The sequence below is a fragment of the Podarcis cretensis genome (genome assembly GCF_951804945.1).
Source record: "Podarcis cretensis genome assembly, chromosome: 8".
In the NCBI taxonomy this organism is placed as follows: domain Eukaryota; kingdom Metazoa; phylum Chordata; class Lepidosauria; order Squamata; family Lacertidae; genus Podarcis; species Podarcis cretensis.
This window is the reverse complement of record NC_137177.1, coordinates 88093487-88116072: the sequence shown is the minus strand read 5'-3', so window position 1 is coordinate 88116072 and position 22586 is coordinate 88093487. Positions and strand designations below refer to the sequence as shown.

The 22586-nt window shown below is 47.3% G+C and overlaps 1 protein-coding gene and 1 long non-coding RNA gene across 3 annotated transcripts; both read left to right on the top strand.

Annotated features, from left to right (window-relative positions):
* The first annotated feature begins 2685 nt into the window (after positions 1 to 2685).
* Positions 2686 to 20391, top strand: LOC307222321 (maestro heat-like repeat family member 5). 2 transcript variants are annotated; one of them, XM_079987471.1, is made up of 20 exons: positions 2686 to 2786; positions 10916 to 10983; positions 11117 to 11285; positions 14487 to 14628; positions 14708 to 14826; positions 14940 to 15089; positions 15502 to 15644; positions 15798 to 15912; positions 16020 to 16156; positions 16342 to 16461; positions 16593 to 16707; positions 16975 to 17109; positions 17244 to 17408; positions 17702 to 17860; positions 17969 to 18073; positions 18191 to 18296; positions 18542 to 18604; positions 18851 to 19033; positions 19123 to 19291; positions 20316 to 20389. In XM_079987471.1, exons 1-19 carry the CDS (start codon positions 2763 to 2765, stop codon positions 19155 to 19157), a joined length of 2253 nt encoding a protein of 750 aa, XP_079843597.1. In that variant the 5' UTR covers positions 2686 to 2762; the 3' UTR covers positions 19158 to 19291; positions 20316 to 20389. The 2 variants fall into 2 exon arrangements, with proteins under 2 accessions (XP_079843597.1, XP_079843598.1); XM_079987472.1 differs by lacking the exon at positions 2686 to 2786 and adding an exon at positions 10131 to 10348 and having other exon boundaries at positions 20316 to 20391.
* Positions 14067 to 14332, top strand: LOC307222434. The gene is made up of 2 exons (XR_013841763.1): positions 14067 to 14114; positions 14158 to 14332. It is a non-coding gene; the product is annotated as an uncharacterized lncRNA (long non-coding RNA).
* Positions 20392 to 22586: the final 2195 nt, after the last annotated feature.

The window sequence follows — 22586 nt, the reverse complement described above, 5'->3', positions numbered from 1 at the left end:
CAGAAGCGGCTTAGTCATGCTGGCCACATGACCCGGAAGCTGTACACCTGCTCCCTCGGCCAGTAAAGCGAGATGAGCGCCGCAACCCCTGAGTCGGCCACGACTGGACCTAACAGTCAGGGGTCCCTTTACCTTTACCTTAAAGTGTAAAATGGAAAACAAGTGAGGAATGGCAACTTAAACTGATGATGGAATATGTGCAGCTTGCAGACTTAACTTATAGAATAAGAGAACAAGAAGGACATATGTTTAAAGAAGATTGGAAAATGTTTATTGAATATATGGGGGGAATTGTGTACACTTAAAAACATTGGCAGCATTAAGATAAATTCAACAGTGTAAATAAGTTTTGATGGATGTAATTATGGAATACTGAATGGTTTAGTTTATGTAAAATATGCAGGGATTTAAGGCAAGCAACCATAGAAAGAGGAGGGAGGTCATTGATATTTTAAGGTTGTTGGAATGAATGTTCTAAAACGTGAAATAGAAAAACTTAATAAAAAATTATACAAAAAAGAAAAGAGGTAAAGTGTTTGCTTTTCTGAATCCAACCAACTTCATAATTGGATATGCCCATGTTCTTAGGTGTATTTGTTAGCACAACGTCCTGGCCTGGGTTTTTGGGAAGTCTTCAACAAGCCCTCAAGGAGATCCTTGAGGGAAGTGAGGGCCCTTATAGGAACCAAAGCCATGCCTGTGCCCTCCTTGAGCCCACCCTCTCCACTGGTTTAAGTGCTCCCCAATCCTGTCATTGACGGCCCACTAAATTTCCCTGATGTTCCTGCCAAGAGGGTGATGCTTGCGAGGTGCAGCAAGGAGGGTGCCCTCCAGAGAGGGCAGCTGACAACCGAAGCACTGTTACAACATCAACAAATGCCTGCTCCCCACTGCGAGTGTGATCCAGAAATAGGCTGCATTGTTATATTGTGGTTTTTTTAAGGCCTTAACATAAGAAGAGCCTGCTGGATCAGGCCAAGGGCCCATCTAGTCCCTGGTGCCTCTGGGAAACGTGCAAGCAGGATCTGAGCACAGGAGCCTTTCCTTCCCTATGATTTCCAGCAACTGGTGATCAGAGGTGTGGCGATCACACAGGGTCCCCGGACATTTAATGGTCTATTGATCCCTGTGCCACCACTGTGCTCGCTTCCCTGCTTCCACCAACCAGTTAAAGGTAAAGGTAAAGGTACCCCTGCCCGTACGGGCCAGTCTTGACAGACTCTGGGGTTGTGCGCCCATCTCACTCAAGAGGCCAGGGGCCAGCGCTGTCCGGAGACACTTCCGGGTCACGTGGCCAGCGTGACAAAGCTGCATCTGGCGAGCCAGAGCCGCACACGGAAACGCCGTTTACCTTCCCGCTGGTAAGCGGTCCCTATTTATCTACTTGCACCCAGAGGTGCTTTCGAACTGCTAGGTTGGCAGGCGCTGGGACCGAGCAGCGGGAGCGCACCCCGCCGCAGGGATTCGAACCGCCGACCTTTCGATCGGCAAGTCCTAGGCGCTGAGGCTTTAACCCACAGCGCCACCTGCGTCCCACCACCAACCAGTTACTCTCTGGTAAAACATTGAGTCCAGTCAGCTGTTAAAAGTGAACCGAAAAACCATGTGCATTTTACAAACATTAACAAGTTTATGGTTTCTCAGATAATATTCCTGTCAGTATCTTAACTTTAGGGATGCGGGTGGCGCTGTGGGTTAAACCACAGAGCCTAGCACTTGCTGATCAGAAGAGGTTTGTTGTTGACCTTTTTTTGGCTTTTTAAAAGAAATAGTTGTTTACCTTTAGAACCTTTAGAACGGTTGTGGGACACAGGGACTCCCAGCGCCAACCAAAAGGGGCAAGGGGTGACATAGCTGGGCTCCTGAGCTTCACAGAAAGAATGTAGTTGGTCAAGGGAGCCGTGGACTCAAAAAAGTCCAAAACCTCTGGGCTAAGGGAAACCCAGCCAGATTGGGGGCGAGGGTGGTATAAAAAATAAATTATTATTATTATTGTTATGGGCAATTTCTCAAGTCTTTAAAAGTTGTTACACACACTTGTCTTGGCTCCTCACCTCCATGCAACATGTAAGGTGAGAAACTCTGTCGCAACAGTAAAATTAAGATCTGCCTTGCTTTGACTGGTTCCTGCCGCCGCTCATTTTTCTCTGACCCATCATGGATTTAGCCCCAACCCCAAGAAACTAGTAACTGAAGGAGGTGGGTCATGGGAATTGAAGCGTACGCCTTCTGCATACAACACACCCACTGCCAAGCAGCTCCATCTCACCTGCCCCCAACCCCATACCACCCTCTCTCCTAAAATAGACCGGGGTCACTGAGTCCTTCCCAGCAATAGAATTAGCCGTTCTGGAAGATTCCTAAAATGTTATTAATCCAGAGTTCAGAGTTCAGAATTCAAAGGCCCCAAATATAAAATAAACGTTCATAAATGTACACGGCAAACACATAAGTAAGTACAGGGGAGCAATCCTGTCAGCTTCTTTAGGAGACAACAAGAGTCTGCAAAACAGGATACAAATAATAGAAAAAGTATTAAACTGTACATTTCAAAGAATATATATAGCGTTGCATGGCATTAACATTGTTCTAACCACTAGGCCACACGGCCTCTCCTAGAGCCTTGGCACTGAGGCCGGGAATTCCATCTTCTCAACTGCCGTTGCCTAGCAACGGAGCTTGTGACCGTTTGAGGTACCTCAGCATCTCGAGGTTGGAGGAGGTGGCCAGTAGTGACCTTCTTTCCGTCACTACAGGAGAGGATGGCGTCCCGAAGACTCCTGGAGGTAAGTGTAGGTTGCCATGGCCAGGGGACTAAACACTGGAACCTACTTGTATGAACTTTATTATGGTCACAGACCAGGATAAAAAAAAAAGAAAGCGCATATAAATAAAGTAGCAGTTAGAATTATTATTTTTTAAACCGATAATTGTTAGAGCAAATGAGGACAAAGAAACAGGCATAGGATAAAACATCTGAATAAAATACAAGATTAAACACGGATAAAGGATGGATAAAAACTGATAATTAAAACAGATAAGAACTAAAAAACAAAGACACGCAGTTAAAACAACTGTAAGAGGCTGCAGAGTAGAAGCCTCTGAAATAGAGGACCCTCACAACATTAGAAACTGCTGTGCAAATATGGTTAAAACAGACAATTGAAGCAATGTACAACAATAAATTGAGAAATAATTTGTTGTAGTAAAGGGGCTCCGGCCACTCGCCCCTCCCTCGCCTGCCCTTACCCTCCAGCTGGGTCAGGTTTCTGGAACGGAGGCCGGCAGCCATTTGCTTTTTGACAAAACAAAACGCAACAGAAATGGCAATGCTGCCACCACTCCGTCTCAGGGCACCAGGAGGCACAGTCCAAGGGAGAAGACTATGCTCCTTTGTTACCAGTTGCCCCACTCTGCAAGCTGCTTCCGCAAACTTGCAGGCAGAAATTCATCAGGTATAGTGTAACCAAGTACCGTATTTTTCGCTCTATAGGAAGCACCTTTTCCCCTCCAAAAATGAAGGGGAAATGTGTGTGCGTCCTATGGAGCGAATGTAGGCTCCTTGGCTTCGCGGCGGCGTGCCTGACCTGGAAGCCGGAGGCTCCAGCTTTGCTAAAGGGGCGCTGCGCCTTCTCCCTCTCTGCGCAGCGCCTCTCCTGAGAGAGAGAGAAGGCACAGCGCCCCTTGAGCGACGCACCTGTCCTGGAAGCTGGAGGAGGAACAGAAGGGTCTCCTTCTGTTCTTTCTCCAACTTCGCTGAAGGGCGCTGTGCAACGCCTCTCTGCGCAACGCCTCTCCTGTGAAGGTGCAGCGCCCCTTCAGCGACGTGCCTGTCCTGGCTTCTGCCTTAGCCCTGTGCAGCCTCTTTGGGCAGGGGGAGCCTTCATCCCGCTGCCCTGAAGAGGCTTGGCGTGGATATCCCAGAAGCCAGGACAGCCGCACGGTATCCCAGAAGCCAGATCCCTCTTGCTGTTCTGGCTTCTGGGGTTCAGAATAATTTTTTCTTGTTTTCCGCCTCCCAAAACTAGGTGCGCCCTATGGTCTGGTGTGCCCTATGGTGCGAAAAATACGGTAGTCAGGCGTTGGACTTAGATTTCCCCTCAGATTGGCACATAAGATTTATTTAAATTTATTTAAAAAAACACAAAGTTAACAAGCTTAAAAAGCAGGCACGTCTTTTGTATCTTGCAGGCAGATAAAATACAGTGTTTAGTATAGCTAACTAAGATACTCACTTCTAAGAACAAATACAGTGATAGGATAGTTTCAAAGTCCTTCAGTAGATCAGCATTACAAAGTCAGCAGGAATCTCCATTACAAGGAGACACAGGACAGCTGCCAGCAAAGGTGGTACGCTAACAGCCGGGCGAATTGCAGGTTGCAGAGCGCTCTTTCTCAGCCATTCTTAGGATCTTTATTCCCAGGTAATTAAAAGTCTGATAACAACACTAGGTGGGTGTGAATAGCTGGAGCCCCAGGTGTCAAGCCCCCAAATCAAACTAGAGAACTTCCTTCCTAAGATAACAATTTACACATTTGGAGACTGTCGGTCTGCAGGGTTAAAGCAACAGACCTCTTCCCCATAACTCTTGTGGCTTTTTGATTACCCACCATACTCCGCTCCTTTCTTGACCGAAGTTTGAAATCCTTAACTTCACTACACCCTCCCCTCTAAGATGAAATTACAGTGTTAAGTCCCTAAATTTCATCAAAACAAAGTATGTACAAACTAATGTCAACATTTCCGGCTTGAGTGGTTAAGCAGCCTTTTAAAGAAAAAAATCACTAGCAGCACGCTCAAACTGATCTTCCCAAAACTAGGGGGGTTGCACAAATAACTCATCGTGGGTCAATACCGCAGGCACAGTAAAAAAGCTGTGAAATAACAAAAAACTTCCTAGCCGATGTTCTGGGCAGGATAGACAAGGATAACGCATCAAAAGTACCTTTAGCCTGTTTGTACCCTTCTAGGAAGTCCAAGTGCACAAAGGCTACCTGTGTTCGACTTCCAGAAGGAGTTAACAAAGAAAATTCAAGTTCCACATACATTTTCACAGTATTAGCATGATGTTCTCTAAAAGAATTAAGCACCTTTTGGTATTTCTCTTGATAAAACACAGGACTTAGCTTGGCCTCGGATGTACTAAGGCCAGGCCAGTAAACGACTTGCTTAGGGGGGAGACTGGTAAGATTTAAAGTTACAACCCAGTCTCCTTTCTCAAAACTTTGAGTCACTATTTCCAGATCAAAGCAAAATAAAAAAATTCCTTCCAGTAGCACCTTAAAGACCAACTAAGTTAGTTCTAGGTATGAGCTTTCGTGTGCATGCACACTTCTTCAGATACACTGAAGCAGAAGTCACCAGACCCTTCTATATAGTGAGAAGGTGGGGAGGGGTATTACTCAGAAGGGTGGTGGGAATGGGTGATTGGCAGATAGCTGTGATGAGCCTGTTGACGACTCTTAACGACTGCAATAGGTCTTACAGGAAAAAGCTAGGGGTGAGAAGGTGAAAAATGGCTTTGTCATGTATAATGAGATAAGAATCCAATGTCTTTGTTCAGACCAGGTCTCTCCATGGTTTTAAGTTTGGTAATAAGTTGCAATTCAGCAGCTTCTCTTTCCAGTCTATTTCTGAAATTCCTTTGTAATAGAACAGCTACTTTGAGATCTTGTATAGAATGTCCTGGGAGATTGAAGTGTTCTCCTACTGGTTTCTCTGTCTTGTGATTCCTGATGTCAGATTTATGTCCGTTTATCCTTTGGCGTAGGGTTTGGCCTGTTTGTCCAATATAGAGAGCTGAAGGACACTGTTGGCATTTGATGGCATACACAATGTTAGACGATGAGCAATTAAATAGTCCCGAGATGGTATGTGTGATGTTGTTGGGGCCAGTAATGGTGTTGTCCGGGTGTATGTGGCATCTGGGTTTAGTGCAGGCTCTGGTGCCAGTGTCCGTGTTAAGTCTGGTAGTAGTATTATTGTGGGTTAGGAGTTGTTTAAGATTGGGTGGCTGTCTGTAGGCAATGAAAGGTCTTCCTCCCAGAGCTTGAGAAAGAGAACTGTCATTGTCCAGGAGAGGTTGTAGATCTCTGATGATGCGTTGTATTTCCAGATCAGAAAGACCTTTTTGTTCAGCAGTGGGATGGTCTTTCTCTCGGGGCAACAATTCTTTGCTCAGGTGCACCAACTTCTCTCATTGTCCCGTTGGAACAAAGTTTCTCCTAATCCTATTTGACTGGCATTGGTTTGCATTTCAAAAGGAGGCTGCTGGTCAGGGGCTAGAATCACCCACAAACTTACTAGGGCTCCCTTGAATTGGTGTAAGAGCCATTCCAGTACACACTGGATTTCTGCTCCCAGGGATTTGATGTTTCCCAAGCCCAGTCTGAATCCGAAATCATTCACTTCTCCTTGAGCAAGCTGACATTTATACATTTTAACGGTCAGGTTTGCATCTTGCAATCGGGCCAAAGCTCTCTGCACATGCTTAAGGTGTTCTGGCCATGACTTAGAAAAAATTAACTCAACTTCTTCCAATCCTTCCCATCTCCCTCTGAGCATGGACAAAGGATTTTCTAGGAGCTTGCCAAAACCTGGCTGGTCTGACACAAACTCTGGGCTCCTTGAGTAAATCTCAACCAAAATTCCTAACAGATTTTGAACACAGAGGTGGGGTGGGATGGAATCCCAATCAAACCTGAAAACACTTTTACTCATAACATAACCACACTGTTTCCTAGGACTAAAGTTCTGTAAAAGACCCACCAAATCGTATTTCTTCTCCACACAAATATTTGCATTACAAAACTTTTTGAAAAACAATAAACATATTGACTGGGTCTTTATAGTCCTTGAGCTGTGGATAGAAAAACTCTTTTTCAGGCACAAAAGGGGTAAACTCTATTGTGCAAAGAGACTTTTCTGCAGTTTCTAAATGACCTAGGAGAGAGTGACCAAATCTCTGCTTTACTTCAAACGCGGCCAAATCTCCCACCATGCCAGAGGACTCAAAACTCTCCACACGCTTGCATCTTTCACAGTCTGCGTCGCTAGGGGGGTCGTTGCAAGCTGCTGGAAAGGAACTGCAGATTTCAAAACCCCTTCCCCCAAAGTAAGGTTTGCACAAACATGGGGTTCAGGGACTGGAACAAAGGGATCCCTCATAAAATCCTGGGAGGGAACTGAATCAACAGTTGCAGATTGGGGAATTAAATTTCCACCACTAGGATTACTCTTCCGAAAATCGGACTGGTTCAGCTGGGACAAAACTAAGTCTTTTGGCAGAGTCACAATATCAGAGTCTATGCTTCAAAAGGAAGGCACAACAATTCGATGAAGGTGAACACTGGGAGGTGTGCTAGACACTGAGGTGGGCCAGTTAACACCAGGGGTGGCAGTGCGTATTAAGCCAACCCTCTTCCCAACCGATTTCTCAGGAACAGCAGTCACAGCAGTTCCAGTGGTTTTGGGAGTTATAGCATCAGGCGCCCAACCTTCACCCCTCCCATCTGGGATAAGGCTTCCCTCAGTCCTCAAACCTTGAGGTGTTGTTCCCCAGTTTCCCATCCCCTGTACCTGGGTGGGTAAGACCTTGATGGAAAAAGAGTTCACCGCAAGTTGTTGTTGGTAAACCTTAAATCCCAAATCGTTCCCCACCAGGACAGGACATTTGCACACTTCAGGATCATGTACTATAATTAGGTGGTTTCCATAGTACCCCTTATACGATACTGGAACAATGGCAGTAGGTTGAAAAATCTCATTCACACCATAGGGGCTAATCTTTAAGGGTTTAGCCTGCATCTGTAGGGGCAAAACCAAATCTCTGGACACACTGGTAATGTCAGACCCAGTGTCTCAGAAAGAGTTCACAGCAATTCCGTTGATCTCCATGGGGGCTGTAAACTTCGAATTAGCCCACTTCAGATGAGGCACACTTGAACCAGCATCAGTACTCACAGGTCCCACAATAACCGCACTTGAAGTGGCTACAGCTGGTTTGGAAGCTATAGCGTCAGGAGCTGCCCCACCCTTCCCCTCCGGACCGAGCTTTCCTCAGTTCCTGATTTTTGCTGTTCCGCTTCCCAATCTTCCTCGGTCAAGCACAGTCTGGAACTCGGAGACAATTTAGCACGTTCCCCACCTGCTGTAGAGGAGTCTTTTGCAGGAGTCTGTACCCACCAGCCAGTCCCCTGCTGGCCAGATGAGAACGATTTAGTCTAAAAGATTCTGTGAATTCTGTGGCCTCCTCTAAAGATCGTGGACTTTGGTCAGCAACCAAACTCGCAATTTCTGAAGACAGGTGGTGCATAAGTTGCTCTATTAGCATCAGCTGCCTAAGTTCTTCAAAGCCACACACACTTTCGGCTGAAAGCCAAAGTTCAAAGTTCTGGGCCATTTTCGCAGAATACACACCAATGCTGTCTGAGGGACCAGACTTATCCCCTTTTCGGAAAGCCCTCCGATAGTTCTCAGGATGAAGTCCATGCCTTTGCATGACTAATTTTTTAAAGCGCTCATAGTCACTGATTTGGGATGAGGGGAGATGGCCCATCAATTCGGCTAGGTCTCCACAAATTAGGGAGCACAAAATTGGCATGTACATTTTCAGGGACACCCCTATATCTCGGCAGGTTACTTCAAAAAGAGTCAGATAACTCAGAACATCAGTGGGGGGGGGGCCCTGATATTTCAGAAATGCCCTCCAGTTAAGGTTGCTCAAAGTTAGCCCCGGAGGAGACTGTCTGCGATTTTCTCCTCGTGGCTCCTCGGCATACCTAGGAACAGGATGTGGAGACGCTCGTCCCTCCGGACGCAGGTGTTGCGTCGCCCGTATCCACGCGAGGGTCTAGGGAGAAATTCCTCCTCCTCCTCTGCTGCGTACTGTCGCACTGCTCCACGAGTTTCCCAAGCTCTTACTGGCGAGCGGACCCATCCCGGGCTGGCTGGGCGAACGCCGTCTCACTGTTCTGCGAATGTCGCGCGATGGACGCTCTCGACGGTAGTCTCCCACAGACACTTCTTGCAGCTGCTGCAGCAGATCTTGATACTCATAAGCCATCCGGCTGACTCTCGGCCCTATAAGAATGGACTGGCCCATCTTTGGAAACTTATGACGGCACCGGTATCCACCTTGGCCTGGGTTTTGCACCCACTCAGCCGCATCGCCCTCTGAAAACTCCATCTCTTTGGGCTCTGCATAAACAAGATAGTTCCCTCTAGGACGTGTGGAGGCCATCCTAGCTTCCACTTCCTCACGAGGTGACAAGAGTTGGTTAACTGGCGCCCCCCTCACTCTCTCCAAGTTGCAGAACTCTTGCCCACCCTTCCGAACAGTTCTTAATTCGCTGGCATCCACCAGCTCTCTCTCCGACTCGGGATCTCCCAAAAATCAGGAGGCGGATTCCGCTCTGGGACTTGGAGGTTGGGGGGCATTGTCTACGAAGGAAGGGAACTGCCTTCTCCACCCGGGCCCCATTCGTCCACAGTACGCAAAGTGTATTCCTGGGAAGCCCCGGCTTCCATAATTCCTGACTATCTCTATCCAAAAAATAAATAAAACGCCTGTAGTACACAAAAGAAAAAATTGTGCCAATTTAAAATCAAAGTGCCAATTTAAAATCAAATTTAAAATCAAAGTGCCTTTCTGCAGGGAAGTTCCATCCCACCGCTGCCACCATGTAGTAAAGGGGCTCCGGCCACTCGCCCCTCCCTCACCTGCCCTTACCCTCCAGCTGGGTCAGGTTTCTGGAACAGAGACCAGCAGCCATTTACTTTTTGACAAAACAAAACGCAACAGAAATGGTAATGCTGCCACCACTCCGTCTCAGGGCACCAGGAGGCAGACTTAGAAGGGCTTGAGGGGCAAAATCCAGTTTCCGGAGGGTGTTCAGGACTGCAGTCTGCCAGCCTGACTGGAATTGGTCACAGAGGATCAAAGGGGCTATCCCTCGGGGGAGCAGATTGAATGTCAGCCATTTGTAGATTGATGTTAGGCAGATGCTAGCCTCCACTCTCATCATCCCCGTTTCCAATCTAATCCATGCATTTGAGACAAAATCTGGGGACTTGGAGGAGAGCTCTAAGAAGAGGGAATCAAACTGATTCTAAGCCAAAGGTCAGGTGGAACAACTCTGTCTTTTTGGCCCTGCGGAAAGAAATCAGATCCTGCAGGGCCCTGGTCTCATGAGACAGAGCGTTCCACCAGGCCGGAGCCAGTGTTGAGAAGGCCCTGGCTCTGGTTGAGGCTAATCTAACTTCCTTATGGCCCGGGACCTCTAGGGTGTTGCTATATATGGACCTTAAGGTCCTCCGTGGGGCATACCAGGAGAGGCGGTCCCGTAGGTACGAGGGTCCTAGGCTGTGAAGGGCTTTAAAGGTCAAAACCAGCGCCTTAAATCTGACCCTGTACTCCACCGGGAGCCAGTGCAGCTGGAAAAGCACTGGGTGAATATGCTCCCATGGCAGAGACCCCGTGAGGAGCCTCGCTGCAGCATTCTGCACCCACTGGAGTTTCTGGGACAGCTTCAAGGGCAGCCCCGCGTAGAGCGAATTACAGTAGTCAAGCCTGGAGGTGACCATCGCATGGATCACTGTGGCCAGGTTGGGGCGGGAAAGGTAAGGGACCAACTGCTTGATGAGGCGAAGGTGGAAAAATGTCGCCTTGGCTGTTGTAACCTGCGCCTCCATGGAAAGGGAGGTGTCAAGGATTACACCCAGACTCTTAACCGAAGGCTTGAATGAATAGAAGGATGAATAAGGTCTCTAAGGAAATGGAGGCCAGAGATTTTCAGTTTGTTTCCCAACCTACCTCGTCTGTGCTTTCCTGATCAATACAAAAACATGAATGGGTCTGATCCATTCTTCACATTCTGACGTTCCTGTTTCTCTTTTCTCTTTTCTCATGGACAGGGAATTGATTTTGATGAAGATCAAATATCGGAAATCAGCCTGGAAGATGGGGAGGATCTTCCTCCAAGGTAATCCTGTGCTAATCCCCTCCCCCATAATCAATTGCTTTTAAAAAACAACCCGGTGGTGGTGCTTGGGGTCTTTGAAGGATGGGAGGCAATAAACCCTTTTGACAAAAGTGCTACTCTTCTCTCCCCTCAGCATCCCAACCACAGCTTCTCCGGATGCGGCTGATCTTCCTCCTGAAAGCATCAGCAAGGACCGGCTGAAGAACAGATTTACGGATGTCGTCGCAACCATGAAGAATGGGAAGATCCGAAGGAAGGCGCTCCAAGATCTTTCCGCCCTCCTGAAGAAGATCCAGGAATATGTGAGTTGCGTGGCGAGTTCCCACCTCCCCCACGGAAATAAAGACACAGGACACCAGTATTTTAGGTTAATGGGCAAAATTAGGCCACAACTTTATTGATTACAGGAACTGAGGGGTAATGGCTTAGGCATTGGTCCTATCGACTAACTGGCTTCAGCCTGATTGCTAGAAGACAGCAAGGATTAACCACCAGTAGGGGGAGTCCTGCTGATGTACATCAACTAGGAGCTCCCCCAGGGTCACCCCTCGAGGGCGTGCCTTAGGCCCTCACCTCCATAGGCTTCGGACAGAGCAACGCCCCCCCGGAATCCTTTACCGGACTACCCTGCAATTTGGGGGAGGGTGATGGCGCTTCCTCCCCCCCTTTCATCTGCATATCAATACCCTTATCAATGCCTAACCGCCAATGCCAAGGGAGATGTGACGATTTGCTACGAGGTAGGCAAAAAACCAAATGGCTGGTGCCAATTTGCCAAGCGGGAAAAATTCCTACCAGGCCCCTTGACGGCGACCAATCATAGCAATGTCAAAGAGCCAAATCTAAAGGGTGGCAGGGTGGGAAAACCGGAGCTGCTGGGGCACTGGGAGAAAAAGGGAAATCCCTTTTTAATGATATTTATTAGAAGTTTCAAAAATTTCAGAAAAAAAGCAAAAGAGAGAGCAACAAAAAATTAACAAAACATACATAACAGTACATCAAAAAAGGAAGAAAGAAAAAAACACGCATAAAAACCAATACACCAATAACAATAAAAAACCCCACACATCCAGTATTCCATATCTCCATCCTTCATTTACTTGTTTCATCGACCTCCTCGCACCTCCCTTTTTGTATTCTAGTTTAGTTATTTGTTTCAGCAAATTCTTTCCATCTTTCTCAATTTTTATTAAGTAATTTGTCTTAACAGTCTAACCTATTAGTTAACTCAGCAAATCCTTTCCATCTTTCACTATATTCTGTCATTCAATTTACCTTAATTTATTTTAACCTTATCTTACCATAAAATACCTTAAAGCTTAAAACTTAATATTTATTTGTGCATAATTCCTTATATCATTTCTACTAAAGCCAAATATTTTCATTCCAACATTTTTCCTAATGCTCATTAATTTTACACTAATTCCCAAAATAATTAAAAAAAAAATAATTCTTCCTCCAGCGTCTCTTCTTCCTGGTCTCGGGTTATGTCAGTCCTTACTGTCCATTCCATCTAGTCCATCAACCTGGTAATCTTATGTCTGAGGCTCTTAAGTCTTTTCCATGTCCCTTCTGCAGATCTTCTTCTTGTTTGTACTTGCACTTTACCTTATCTTTTGTTGATCTCTTTCTTAAATCCTTTCCTTTCTCATTGAGGAGTAGGTCTCGGGGATGTTCCAACTCAAAAATATCTCCGTCTCTCCTCAGCAGATCGGCCCATTCCCCACAGTCCCATTCCCCACAGTCAACAGTGTAGTCCAGAAAATATTTAAAGGCATGTTTCAAAGTCCCTCCAAACTTAAGGGCCCCCACAACTCCAGACCCCCCTGGCCCACTCCAGATTCAACCTTCAACAACAACGGCTTATGCTCCTGTAGGACCTCGGGCTTCTCCATTTGTATTACTTGAGGTTCAACAGCAACCTCCTCCATTATCTTCTGCATTTGCACTTGCTCTATCAAATCAGGTTCTTGAGTTGGCTCCTGGATGGTTTCTGTATAAGTATTCACTGTTTGTCCAAAAGTTTTGACTGCAACAGTCATCAAATCCATCTTCTCATGCATCTGCTCCAACAAAGCGCTTGTCTTGCAAAAAGCAAGCACCAAAACTTCTTCCAAACACATTTTTGTTCAAGGTCACAGTCTGTTCCCAGGATCCTAATCACCACAGCTGTAAAGTCCCCAGATCGACTCCAGCAACAATTTAACAAACTCCCTCTAGAGGAGACAATTTCTATTTGTATCCATCTTTTGAAAGCAGATCCAACAAAATAAAGTTACTTTCATTTTTCAATTTTTTTGTTTCTTTTAAATGCAAAAGGCAACATTGGAGACAATTTGTTTCTCTTCTTTAACTATCTGTCAAAGGATGTTCCTTTCGCAGTCAATGAACTTCACCAAAAATCTCTGTCTCTGACACCCCGTTCCCAGGTTTGAGACAGTGGAAATTTATCTTTCTTTACTCTCTCTCCTGCAGGCTTAAACAGTCAAAATTCCCCCTCTTTACTCCTGCTTCCAAGAGGGGTTTAGATGGTTAAAACAGAAGGAATTTTAAACCTTTATGTACAGCTTTCCAGACTTTAGCTTGCACAATTTTTGCTTCAGGCTATTTACAAAAGCGGAAGGCGGACTTCCTGTTTAGGACCTTCCCGCTTGAGTGCCAAATTAAAATGTTTCTTAGCCCAGTTTTCTGTTCTACTCACGGGTACTTGTTTAGAGTCCAATTGTCCACAGGAAAAAGTCAGCGCTCTCTGACAACGGCTGTGCGGCTTCACTCCGTAAAAATAGCGGTCAATTCAAAACACCGCGCCGCTCACCCCACGTCGCTTCGGATCCCCGAAAAAGGGGTTTCCTTGCGTGTTTGGGGGGGCGCTCCTGGTGTCAGCCGAATCCCACGTTCCCAGGCTCCCTCTGCCTGGGATTTTTAAAGGGTCTCCGCCTTCGCCGCGGCGGCAAGACCTGATTTTCGCGGAGTGGGTTCCTCTGGATCAGAGGAATTCCACCATTGCCGATGGCGCTAACCCGGAAGTCCGAAAAAGGGAAATCCTCAGGCGCGCCGATTGGCTGGCAAGGGAGGTGACGTGCCCGAGGATTCCCTGCTCTTGCGGGGGCTGCAAGCCAGCCCCCGAGTACGTAGGGGGAGGGCATGAAGCCCACAACCCCACCTCCTCTCCAGCTCAGAAGTGGCTTTACTGAAGGGAAGCATTGCAACCATGCAGGGCTGTCAAGGCCTTCAGGCTGCCACTTCTAGGTGCCCAAGGGACCATCAGGCATCCCAGCACATACTCAATTTGGAGAACAGAGCTGGGCCATAGTGAGTAAAACGGCTGAGAAAAGAAGAAAAAAGCAAACATTAGGAAAAGAGGGGTGGGAAGTCAAAAAGAAATGGATTTTTTTCTGTAGAGGATGCTAAATGTTTTGGAATGTTTGGAAGATTTAATAAAAATGTTATAGGAAAAATGGTGATGGGTTGCTTATCAGTCCCTTCTCTGGGTTTCTTCTCAGCCATCGGTAGCGGTTCCTGCATCCTCCTTTGGCCAACTGGTGGCGATTTCCTGCCTTTGTGCATTGGATCCGGACCCGGAGAGCAGGCAGCGGGCAGCAGAGGCTCTCTGCCATCTTCTGCCCATCCTGCGGTGCAACGAAGGTAAGACTAGAAGAATGTATCCCAGGATGTGGTGGAGGTTGAGCAAGACCCAAACTAACCCTTTGGCTTTCCTTTGCAGAGACCCTGGCACAAATGTCATGGAACCAAATACTTATCACCAGAGCTGAGAAGGTCCTCAGATCCACCGGAGGACCGGTTCCTGAATTGTTCGTGAATAATTGTTACTGTCTTGCCAGGGTAAGTCGCTGTCTCTCAAGCCACATGTTCTGGGTTCCGCAGAGGCAGCACCTGGGCTTTCTGCTGCCCAGCCCTGCCCTGTGGGCATCTCTGACCTTCCTCTCTTGCTTCAGGTCTTTGGCGCCTTTCTCCCTGCGGAGCAGCTCTTGGAGGCCATGTGCTTCCTGGCCAGAGACCTGGTTGTCGAGAGCAGCTTCAACCCACTGGATATCTCCCACTTACTGCAAGAATTCATCAAGCAGTTTGGCGGCACAAAAGTGGAGGTAAGGCATCTGCAAAGGTAGGAGAGAAGAAGATTCTCTGCTTTGGTGTAGGGGAGGCAACCTCATGCCATTGGGTGGCCAGGACACATGTTAGTTGAGAGGGCCTGGCAATGTCAGGACAAGAACCGCAGCCAAGGGTCCTGAGAAACATGGATTCAGGGATGGGGAATCCTCCTCCTTCTGGGAGTAGACTGGCAAGCTTCTTCTCTTGGCCCACAATGGATAGGAGAACTGGTGCCCTGGAGCTGCCTGGGTCCAATACTCCCAAGGACCTTGAGTGGTACCTTGGAATGAAGATGGCTGTGGTGGCACAGGTCAAGGGTCCCTCTCTCAATGAGGGATGGAGGGATCCGCCTGCAGACAGCCCCGCTTCCTTGTACTCCCCAAGCAACCCTCTCCTTTTCTCTGACAGGTGAAGGTGCTGCTGAAGGCCTTCTATAAGATCAGCCAGGGGCCTACAGTGCAAGGCAGAAGCATGGCCGTCTTCGCTTTGTCCATCTTGTCGCACCACCACCTGGCGACAGTGGTTGAATATCTCCTCCAGTTTCCTTTCGGGTATGGAGCCCTCCAGGTTCTACTGGGCTAAGGGGGAGGTTGGCAAGCTGTAGGGCTTGCTCAGAAAGCCCTTGCTGCCATATCCTCTCTCTGGAGCATGGCAGCAAGCAGAGGACTTGAAGCTGACCATTGCTCTTGTTTTTGCATTCACAGAGACTGCGAGAGAGTGTGGAAGGAGGTGTTAGCATCGGCCGACCCAGAACAACTGATCCATCTTACGGCCAAGCAGCTTTACGAAAGCCCCTTGGCGGAATCTGCCACCAAAGTGGTAAGGACCACCTGCTTTCTGGCTTCCTTCTTCCTAGGGTAATATCTAGGGATTCCTGTATTCTGCAGGAAAGCAGATAAAGTGACTTGCACCCCTCTCTCTTCCAGCAACATCTCACCAGCCTGTTGCACGCCATCCTCAGGATGGAGGACTACAAGGCAGCTGTGCGCCAGAACTTCCCACAGCTGCTCATCGCTCTCCTGGGGATGGTTATGAACTTCCATTACGACCAGGAATTCCTTGGGTGAGTAGTGTGTTGCAAAGGGACCAATGGAGTCCTTTCCCCTTCAGCCTCGGGGGGTTTCCTGTCCAGCTTGGTTTTGCAAGACAGGCTCTCCTTCAGGCGGCTGCTAGGGAGGAGGGATGGGGAAGGAATTTGAGTGTGTGGCAATGACCCTCCTGGTAAAACTGGCCTTGCTTTTGTTGCAGAGGGGCTAAGGAAGTTCTGCACCTCCTTCTTGGCACCACTGGAGAGCAAGTGGAGGCGGCCATCGTTGACCAACTTTTCTGCCGGGAGACTTTCAGCCAGGGGTTGTCTGCCATGGTGAGGTAAGAGGAAGAACACGGTGACCTTCCCCAGTGGTCTGGCAAATGGAGCTGAAGGCACGGGATCGGACTGTGCCCGTTTGCTTCCTGCGGTGTCTTTGCCTTCCTTACCAAGATCTGTTTCTCCATTTCAGAGCTGTCGGAAAGCGACGCTGGTGGATCCCTCCCATGGTGGAAAGCATCATCGCTGCTCTCAAGGACCAGGAGTTTGCCGGAATGCCACAAGTCGCGGCAGCTATCTTCATTGAGGTGAGGGGGACTGACGCGGGAGGAAATGGGTGCAGCAAGGAGGCCCTGGCTTGGTTTCTGCCAAGTGTTGGGCTGCTTTGAGCCTACGGACTGTTGCCTGTTTTAGTGCTCCTCAGAGTAGACCCATTGGATTTGATGTACATGACAAACTTTGGTGCATTCACTTCAGTGGGTTTGCTCTGTGCAGAATTGCAAATGGTGGGTAAAAGGAGAACCTGCCTCAGTCTCTCATCACTGAAGTGTTTCTTTCTCTTTGGGCCTCTTTAGCTGCTCAGCTGCCGTCTGGAGGTCTATCCCTGTGAAGATATACTGGAGCAGCTCCTCATCTGGCTGGAACACGACCACCTGCAAGTCCGGAAGCTCAGCGTCAGAGGGATATCCCTGCTTCTGGACTCTGACATGGCAAGTGATGCTCAGAGGGAGGGAGGGGGGGTACAGATCTCGATTCTAATCATGGTCCAGCACTCTTTTGCTGGCACAATACTGAAGGGCGTGAGGCCTTTCAGACCTTTGAAAAGATTCTCTCTTTTGTGTAGGACCCTTCGCTTCTGCGGCTCTTGCTGCTGGATTCCCTCCCTTCTGCGGAAGCCGATGTCCTCCCAGAGTTGATAGAGCTAGTAGACCAAGCCTACCATTCCAGGGAGCTGGGAGAGGAAGACCTGAAGATGCTGGCAGCAACCTACTGCGGTCTGGCTGCCCATGTGAGTGTTAGGGAAAACATGACATCACACCCGGTGGAGGAGGAATGCTTTGGAAGAGGAAGGGTGGGGTTTAGACTGGCATGCAGCGGAGATGTTCTGGCTTCAGGATGGTCTTCCTCTGGAGCACCTTCTCTTGGAAGCCTGCCTGGAAAACGCAGGGGGAGAGCCACCCCTGCCCCCAGTCTCCCCCAGGAGGAGGATAGGGGGCTGAGCAGCCTCAAAACACCCCAGTGGGCAGGAGAAAGGAAGGTGATCTGCTGAGAAACATAACCTCTGATATTTTCTGCCTACAGGAGGAAGCCTCCGTCCGGGCATCAGCCATCGAACATCTGGGGCTGCTTCGGGGCTGGGTGAGAGACCAAAGGCTTCCCATAACAACAACAGAAGAGGAAGCCATTCACGAACTGGTTGTGGTCCTCATTCACCTCGAAGACGAGGACGTGGTGGCCAAGGTGAGGGCCAAAGAGGTGGACTTACACAGTAGGAGGGAGGGATTGTTCTCAGGAGCTTACGAGACTATGTACCGCAATTTGTAACCCTCTTCTCTTCTTGTGTTGCAGGCCGCAAGGAGGGCTCTTTCCCATCTAGCCCCACAAGTGAAGTGGTGGGCTCGTTCCAACAAATTTAGCCTCCACTTTGCTCTCCACCAGGCTGCCAAGCATCTGGTAAGGTCCCTCTGCTTTGTTGGCAGCTTTGCCCAGGCATGTCTCTGGGAGTGCAAGGCTCTTCTGCCGCGCTCTCAAGCTTCTCTGATGCCACTTCTCCTTTGTCTTTGCCCACAGAGCAAGACCTTCAGCAAGGACATCCTTCGGAGTGCTGCCTTGACATGTACGAAGCCGTCCGCCAACAGGCTGCCATCAGTCTCCAGGGTGGCAGCTCTGCTTCTGGGTAAGTCAAGCAATGTTCTTCCCTGGTAGGGATGGACAGAAACGTCTTGGTAATGATGGCAGGGAGGATGGACATGTCCCCAGGCCACCTGCTAGGTAGGCCTCCATCTGTGCCCAGATCTTGCTCTGAGTGCTCCGCGAGGGTGGAGACCTCTAGAGCATGCCTGTCCTCTTGCCGAGCTGCCTCTGTCTCCACTTGCTTTGCATCGAGATGACGTCCCTTTTCTTGCCTCTTTCTCTCTCTAGGTCATCTGGCTTTCCGGGATGCCAGTTTCATCCACCATCAAGACATGGCATCCTATGGAACATGTGAGTGAGACGTACGGAGGGCAGGGAGGGATGCTTCTGCTGAGAAAGGTCTTCAGGGGAAGGCAAATTCTCAGATGTATGTTCAGACAGAGGTGCCACAAGATGAACATGCAAAGAGAATTGGCATGTGACTTCACTGCTCTCTCTCTCACACAAACACACCTGACGGCTGTTTTCATATTGTTGATGCATGGCTCTTTTCCTGTGTATCTCCGCCTTGCTCAACCTTTCTCCCTTGCCACTCAGGGCTGGAAGAGATGCAGCAGCACGAGGAAGAAGGGCTCAGGCAGACAGGGAGGAGCTGCCTGAACATCATGCAGCGGGCCTATAAACATCGGAAGAAAGGCAGGGTCCAGCGCTTTTTGAGGAGGCTGCTCCACTGCGTTCACAGGGAACCTTACCCGCAGGACTTCCTGAGCTGCATGCCAGGTGAGTGAGGCATCTGGTGGGCTATTGGGACACCTGGTGGGCTGTCTGGATGGGACGTTTCTCAAGGAGCCTCTTTCTCCTCCTGACAGAACATCCGGAGTTGCGCCAGGCCAAGACAACGTAACATCAGAGTTGTGCCGCAGAGATACCATCTTCTGCTCTCCGCGGGATCCAGTCTGGACCAGCGCCAGGAACATCAACGCCACCAGGATGGACCAAGAGGAGTGGTGCTGCCCTCACGACCTTCCGTACACAGCGGTAGGAAACCTTTTTGTTGTTGTTGTGTTTCTTGTTGATGTTGTTTTGGATTGTTGATTTTATTGATTTTGAATCTCAGGGTGGTTCACAACACCAAGTATACGAAGCACAAAATACATAATAAGAATAATCACTGCACAAAATTCATAATAAAAATATCAGAACATAATATAAATTAAAATAATAAAAACATACTAAAAATAGCCACAAGACTAATGTATGCACACTAATAAACAATACAAGAGTCCTGAAGCAACACTCCAGCCCACAAATACAAAATCTAAATCAACGTAACACATTTAACAACCATTTAAAACAACCCCACCTTCTTGAAGAAGGCTGATATATTAGATTTAGAAGGTTGGAATAAGAGGTTTGGATGGCACGCCTACCTAACATACAACAAAGTGGCAGTGCATAAGGACTTTTTAAATCATATAGTCAGAATTTCATTATACAAGGTCTGGGATAAGTACCACAGACTATTAGAGCCCAAAATACCCTGGTGGCTATCCCCAATGGAGATGATAACAGTACAAAAGACAAACATGGACACAAATTGGGCAACTTAGCAACAATTAATAAAGGTAGAACAGGACCAATTGTTACAGTATTGTAACGGCTGGATTAACTATCACCAAATAGTGCATATATTGCACTGTGTGTAATATCCCAGCCAACCTTTATGTTGGTGGTGCTGGACATGTGACCAATCTTTCCATTTGGTGTTCCATGATCCAGAGGCATAACAACAAAAGCACAAGCCCTGGGTGGTTCTGGAGAACCGGAAATATCGGTAGGAGATATCATTCATTTCAGAAGGAGGTGTCACGAAAAGGCCACTTTGATTATACAGTAGGCCTGCCAAGACAATGTCAGGGTCCCTGATTAGTCCTGGGATGAGGGACATGTCAGCTACCTTTCTAGGGTGTTCATAATAAAGGGTGACATTTTCGCCATATATTTAAACATCTGCTTAGCATGCTTTACAAAAACATTTTCTTTTGTCATTGGTCTCCTCAAGGTCAAGATGCACATCAGGGTTAACATCAACTTCATCATGATCAAGGAACTCCATGGGTTCAAGGCGCCCAAGGATATCAACAATTCCTCGTGGGTAGTCTTTCCGAAGAAATACTTCCTATATACGTAAAAGAAGATAAGGAGAACAGTTATTATTACTGTAAGAAGAACTGGAGGTAACCAAGACCAGAGCATAGCTGGAGAGTGAGCCAACCCTCCGTTCAGCCGCACCCAGTAGAGCCTCTTAGTGGTTCCCGGGTTCTGGTTGAACTGGAGTGGTCAATTCACACTGTATACACTCTGCTATTGCTACTCAAAAAGGGTTTGGGGGGGGGGGCGAGGAAAGAAGGCTACTGTGACCAGTATGGTGGGAGGAAGTACACCTTGGGGTGGTGGGTGAGAGAACCCGACAACAGTTCTTTTAGGTTCTCCGGGCATTTACCTCCTATGATAGGTTGGTCTCGGCCAAAACCCTTCTAAGGGTATATGGGTATATGGCACAGCTGCCTTGGTAATGCTTGTAGCCAAACGGGTATGTACCAATCATGAAAATACAAGGGGATATGACATCCGTAATCCTCCAACAACTCTACCCACTTATCAATTATGTTCCCTAGCCCATCCACATTCCTTACTACTATCTGTACAGCTGGTCTGTATTTAAATCTGGCACAAATTGAGGGCTGGCTGATAATTCAACTGGTAAAGATCCTCCCATCTGCCGGTGCAGTTCCTCAATCTTCGGGTGTGCGTAGACTCACTGGCTTCCGGTGCAGTGAGAACAGACCGGGTGTCTGGGGCTCGTGCCCTAACCCACTCCCGGTGGGGCTAGGGGCAGGGGTTCCTGGTGATCTTCAACTTCAGAGGGTCCGAAGGATTCTGCTCACAGTTCCAATGACCCTCAGACTGCTTCAGATGAGAATGATCAATCCAGGGGGTCACCTCGGCCCCTTTCACCGTGGTAGGCGTTGCAAGCAAGATGGCATATGGACCACACCACTTAGGAGCCAAACATATCTTTTAATTTATAAAATCCCTGATCTTCTAATTTCTTCCACCAACGAGGCTCCCTTTGACCCTCCTACATATATTTTAACGGCATCCACCTTGAGTATGTTGGCATCCATTTTGTATTCCAATTCTTCCGGATTCCTAACGCAATTTTCCTTGGTCCTATTGTCTTCTTAAAAGCTGTGTTAATATCTCTGTTAAATAGCCCTTCTCTTCCTATTCCTTCATTTATTTCATTCTCCAGTCTTATCCATTTAATCCCTTCCTTATATCCAATATCTATTAGATTTTTCAATTGGAACGTTTCATAGTAAAATTCCAAGTTCAGTATTCCCCATCCCATCGCTTCTTGAGATGAATAATTTACTATGGCTGGGGTTCTAACTCTTTTACTTCCAAAAATCCATTTTTAAAATACCTTATTCCATGTTTTGAACCATATTTTCCTAATGGGTAGTGTAATTACTTGAAATAAATATAATAATTTTGGTACCAAAAACATTTTAACTGCTCTAACCCTACCTAGAATAGATAAATTCTTATTATTCCACCACTTTATAGTCTTCTTGATCTTTCTCCACGCTTCTTTGTAATTTACATCTGGAATCCTAGCACTATTTTTAATAATATTTACCCCAAGTATTCAATTTTTTTCCTATTGATATCCATCTTTGCCATCTTTGCAATTTTCTTCTTCTCCTCTTTATTTACATCCCCAATTAAAATTTCAGACTTCTCCAAATTTAATCCCAATCCCAACTCCTCTTTAAAGTCCTTCAGGATTATCATAAATTCTCTTACACCCTCTAAGGGGTTTGTAAATAATAATAGGATAGCATCTGCATACATGTTTAACTTCATTTCTTCCTTTCCTTCCTTACACCCTTTTATCCTTACGGATTTTCGTATTCTGTCTGCCAAGTACTCCATACCCAATGCAAATAGTAGTGGTGAGAGTGAACATCCTTGTTTAACTCCTCTTTGTATATTGAATTGATCTGAAACCCCCTCATTCACTCTGACCACAGCCTTCCCTTCTCTATACAATTCCCGGATTGCTTCGACAGAGTTCTCTCCTGATCCTACCTCCTGCATAATATTCCATAAGAATTTATGTCTAATTGTGTCGAAGGCCTTATACACAACCAATTTCAAGACCACCAATTTTCCTTTTACCCTGCTTGCTAATAAATGTATTTATTAAAACAATAAAAAATAAAAAATAAAAAATAAAAAATAAAAAATAAAGAAATTAAAAATA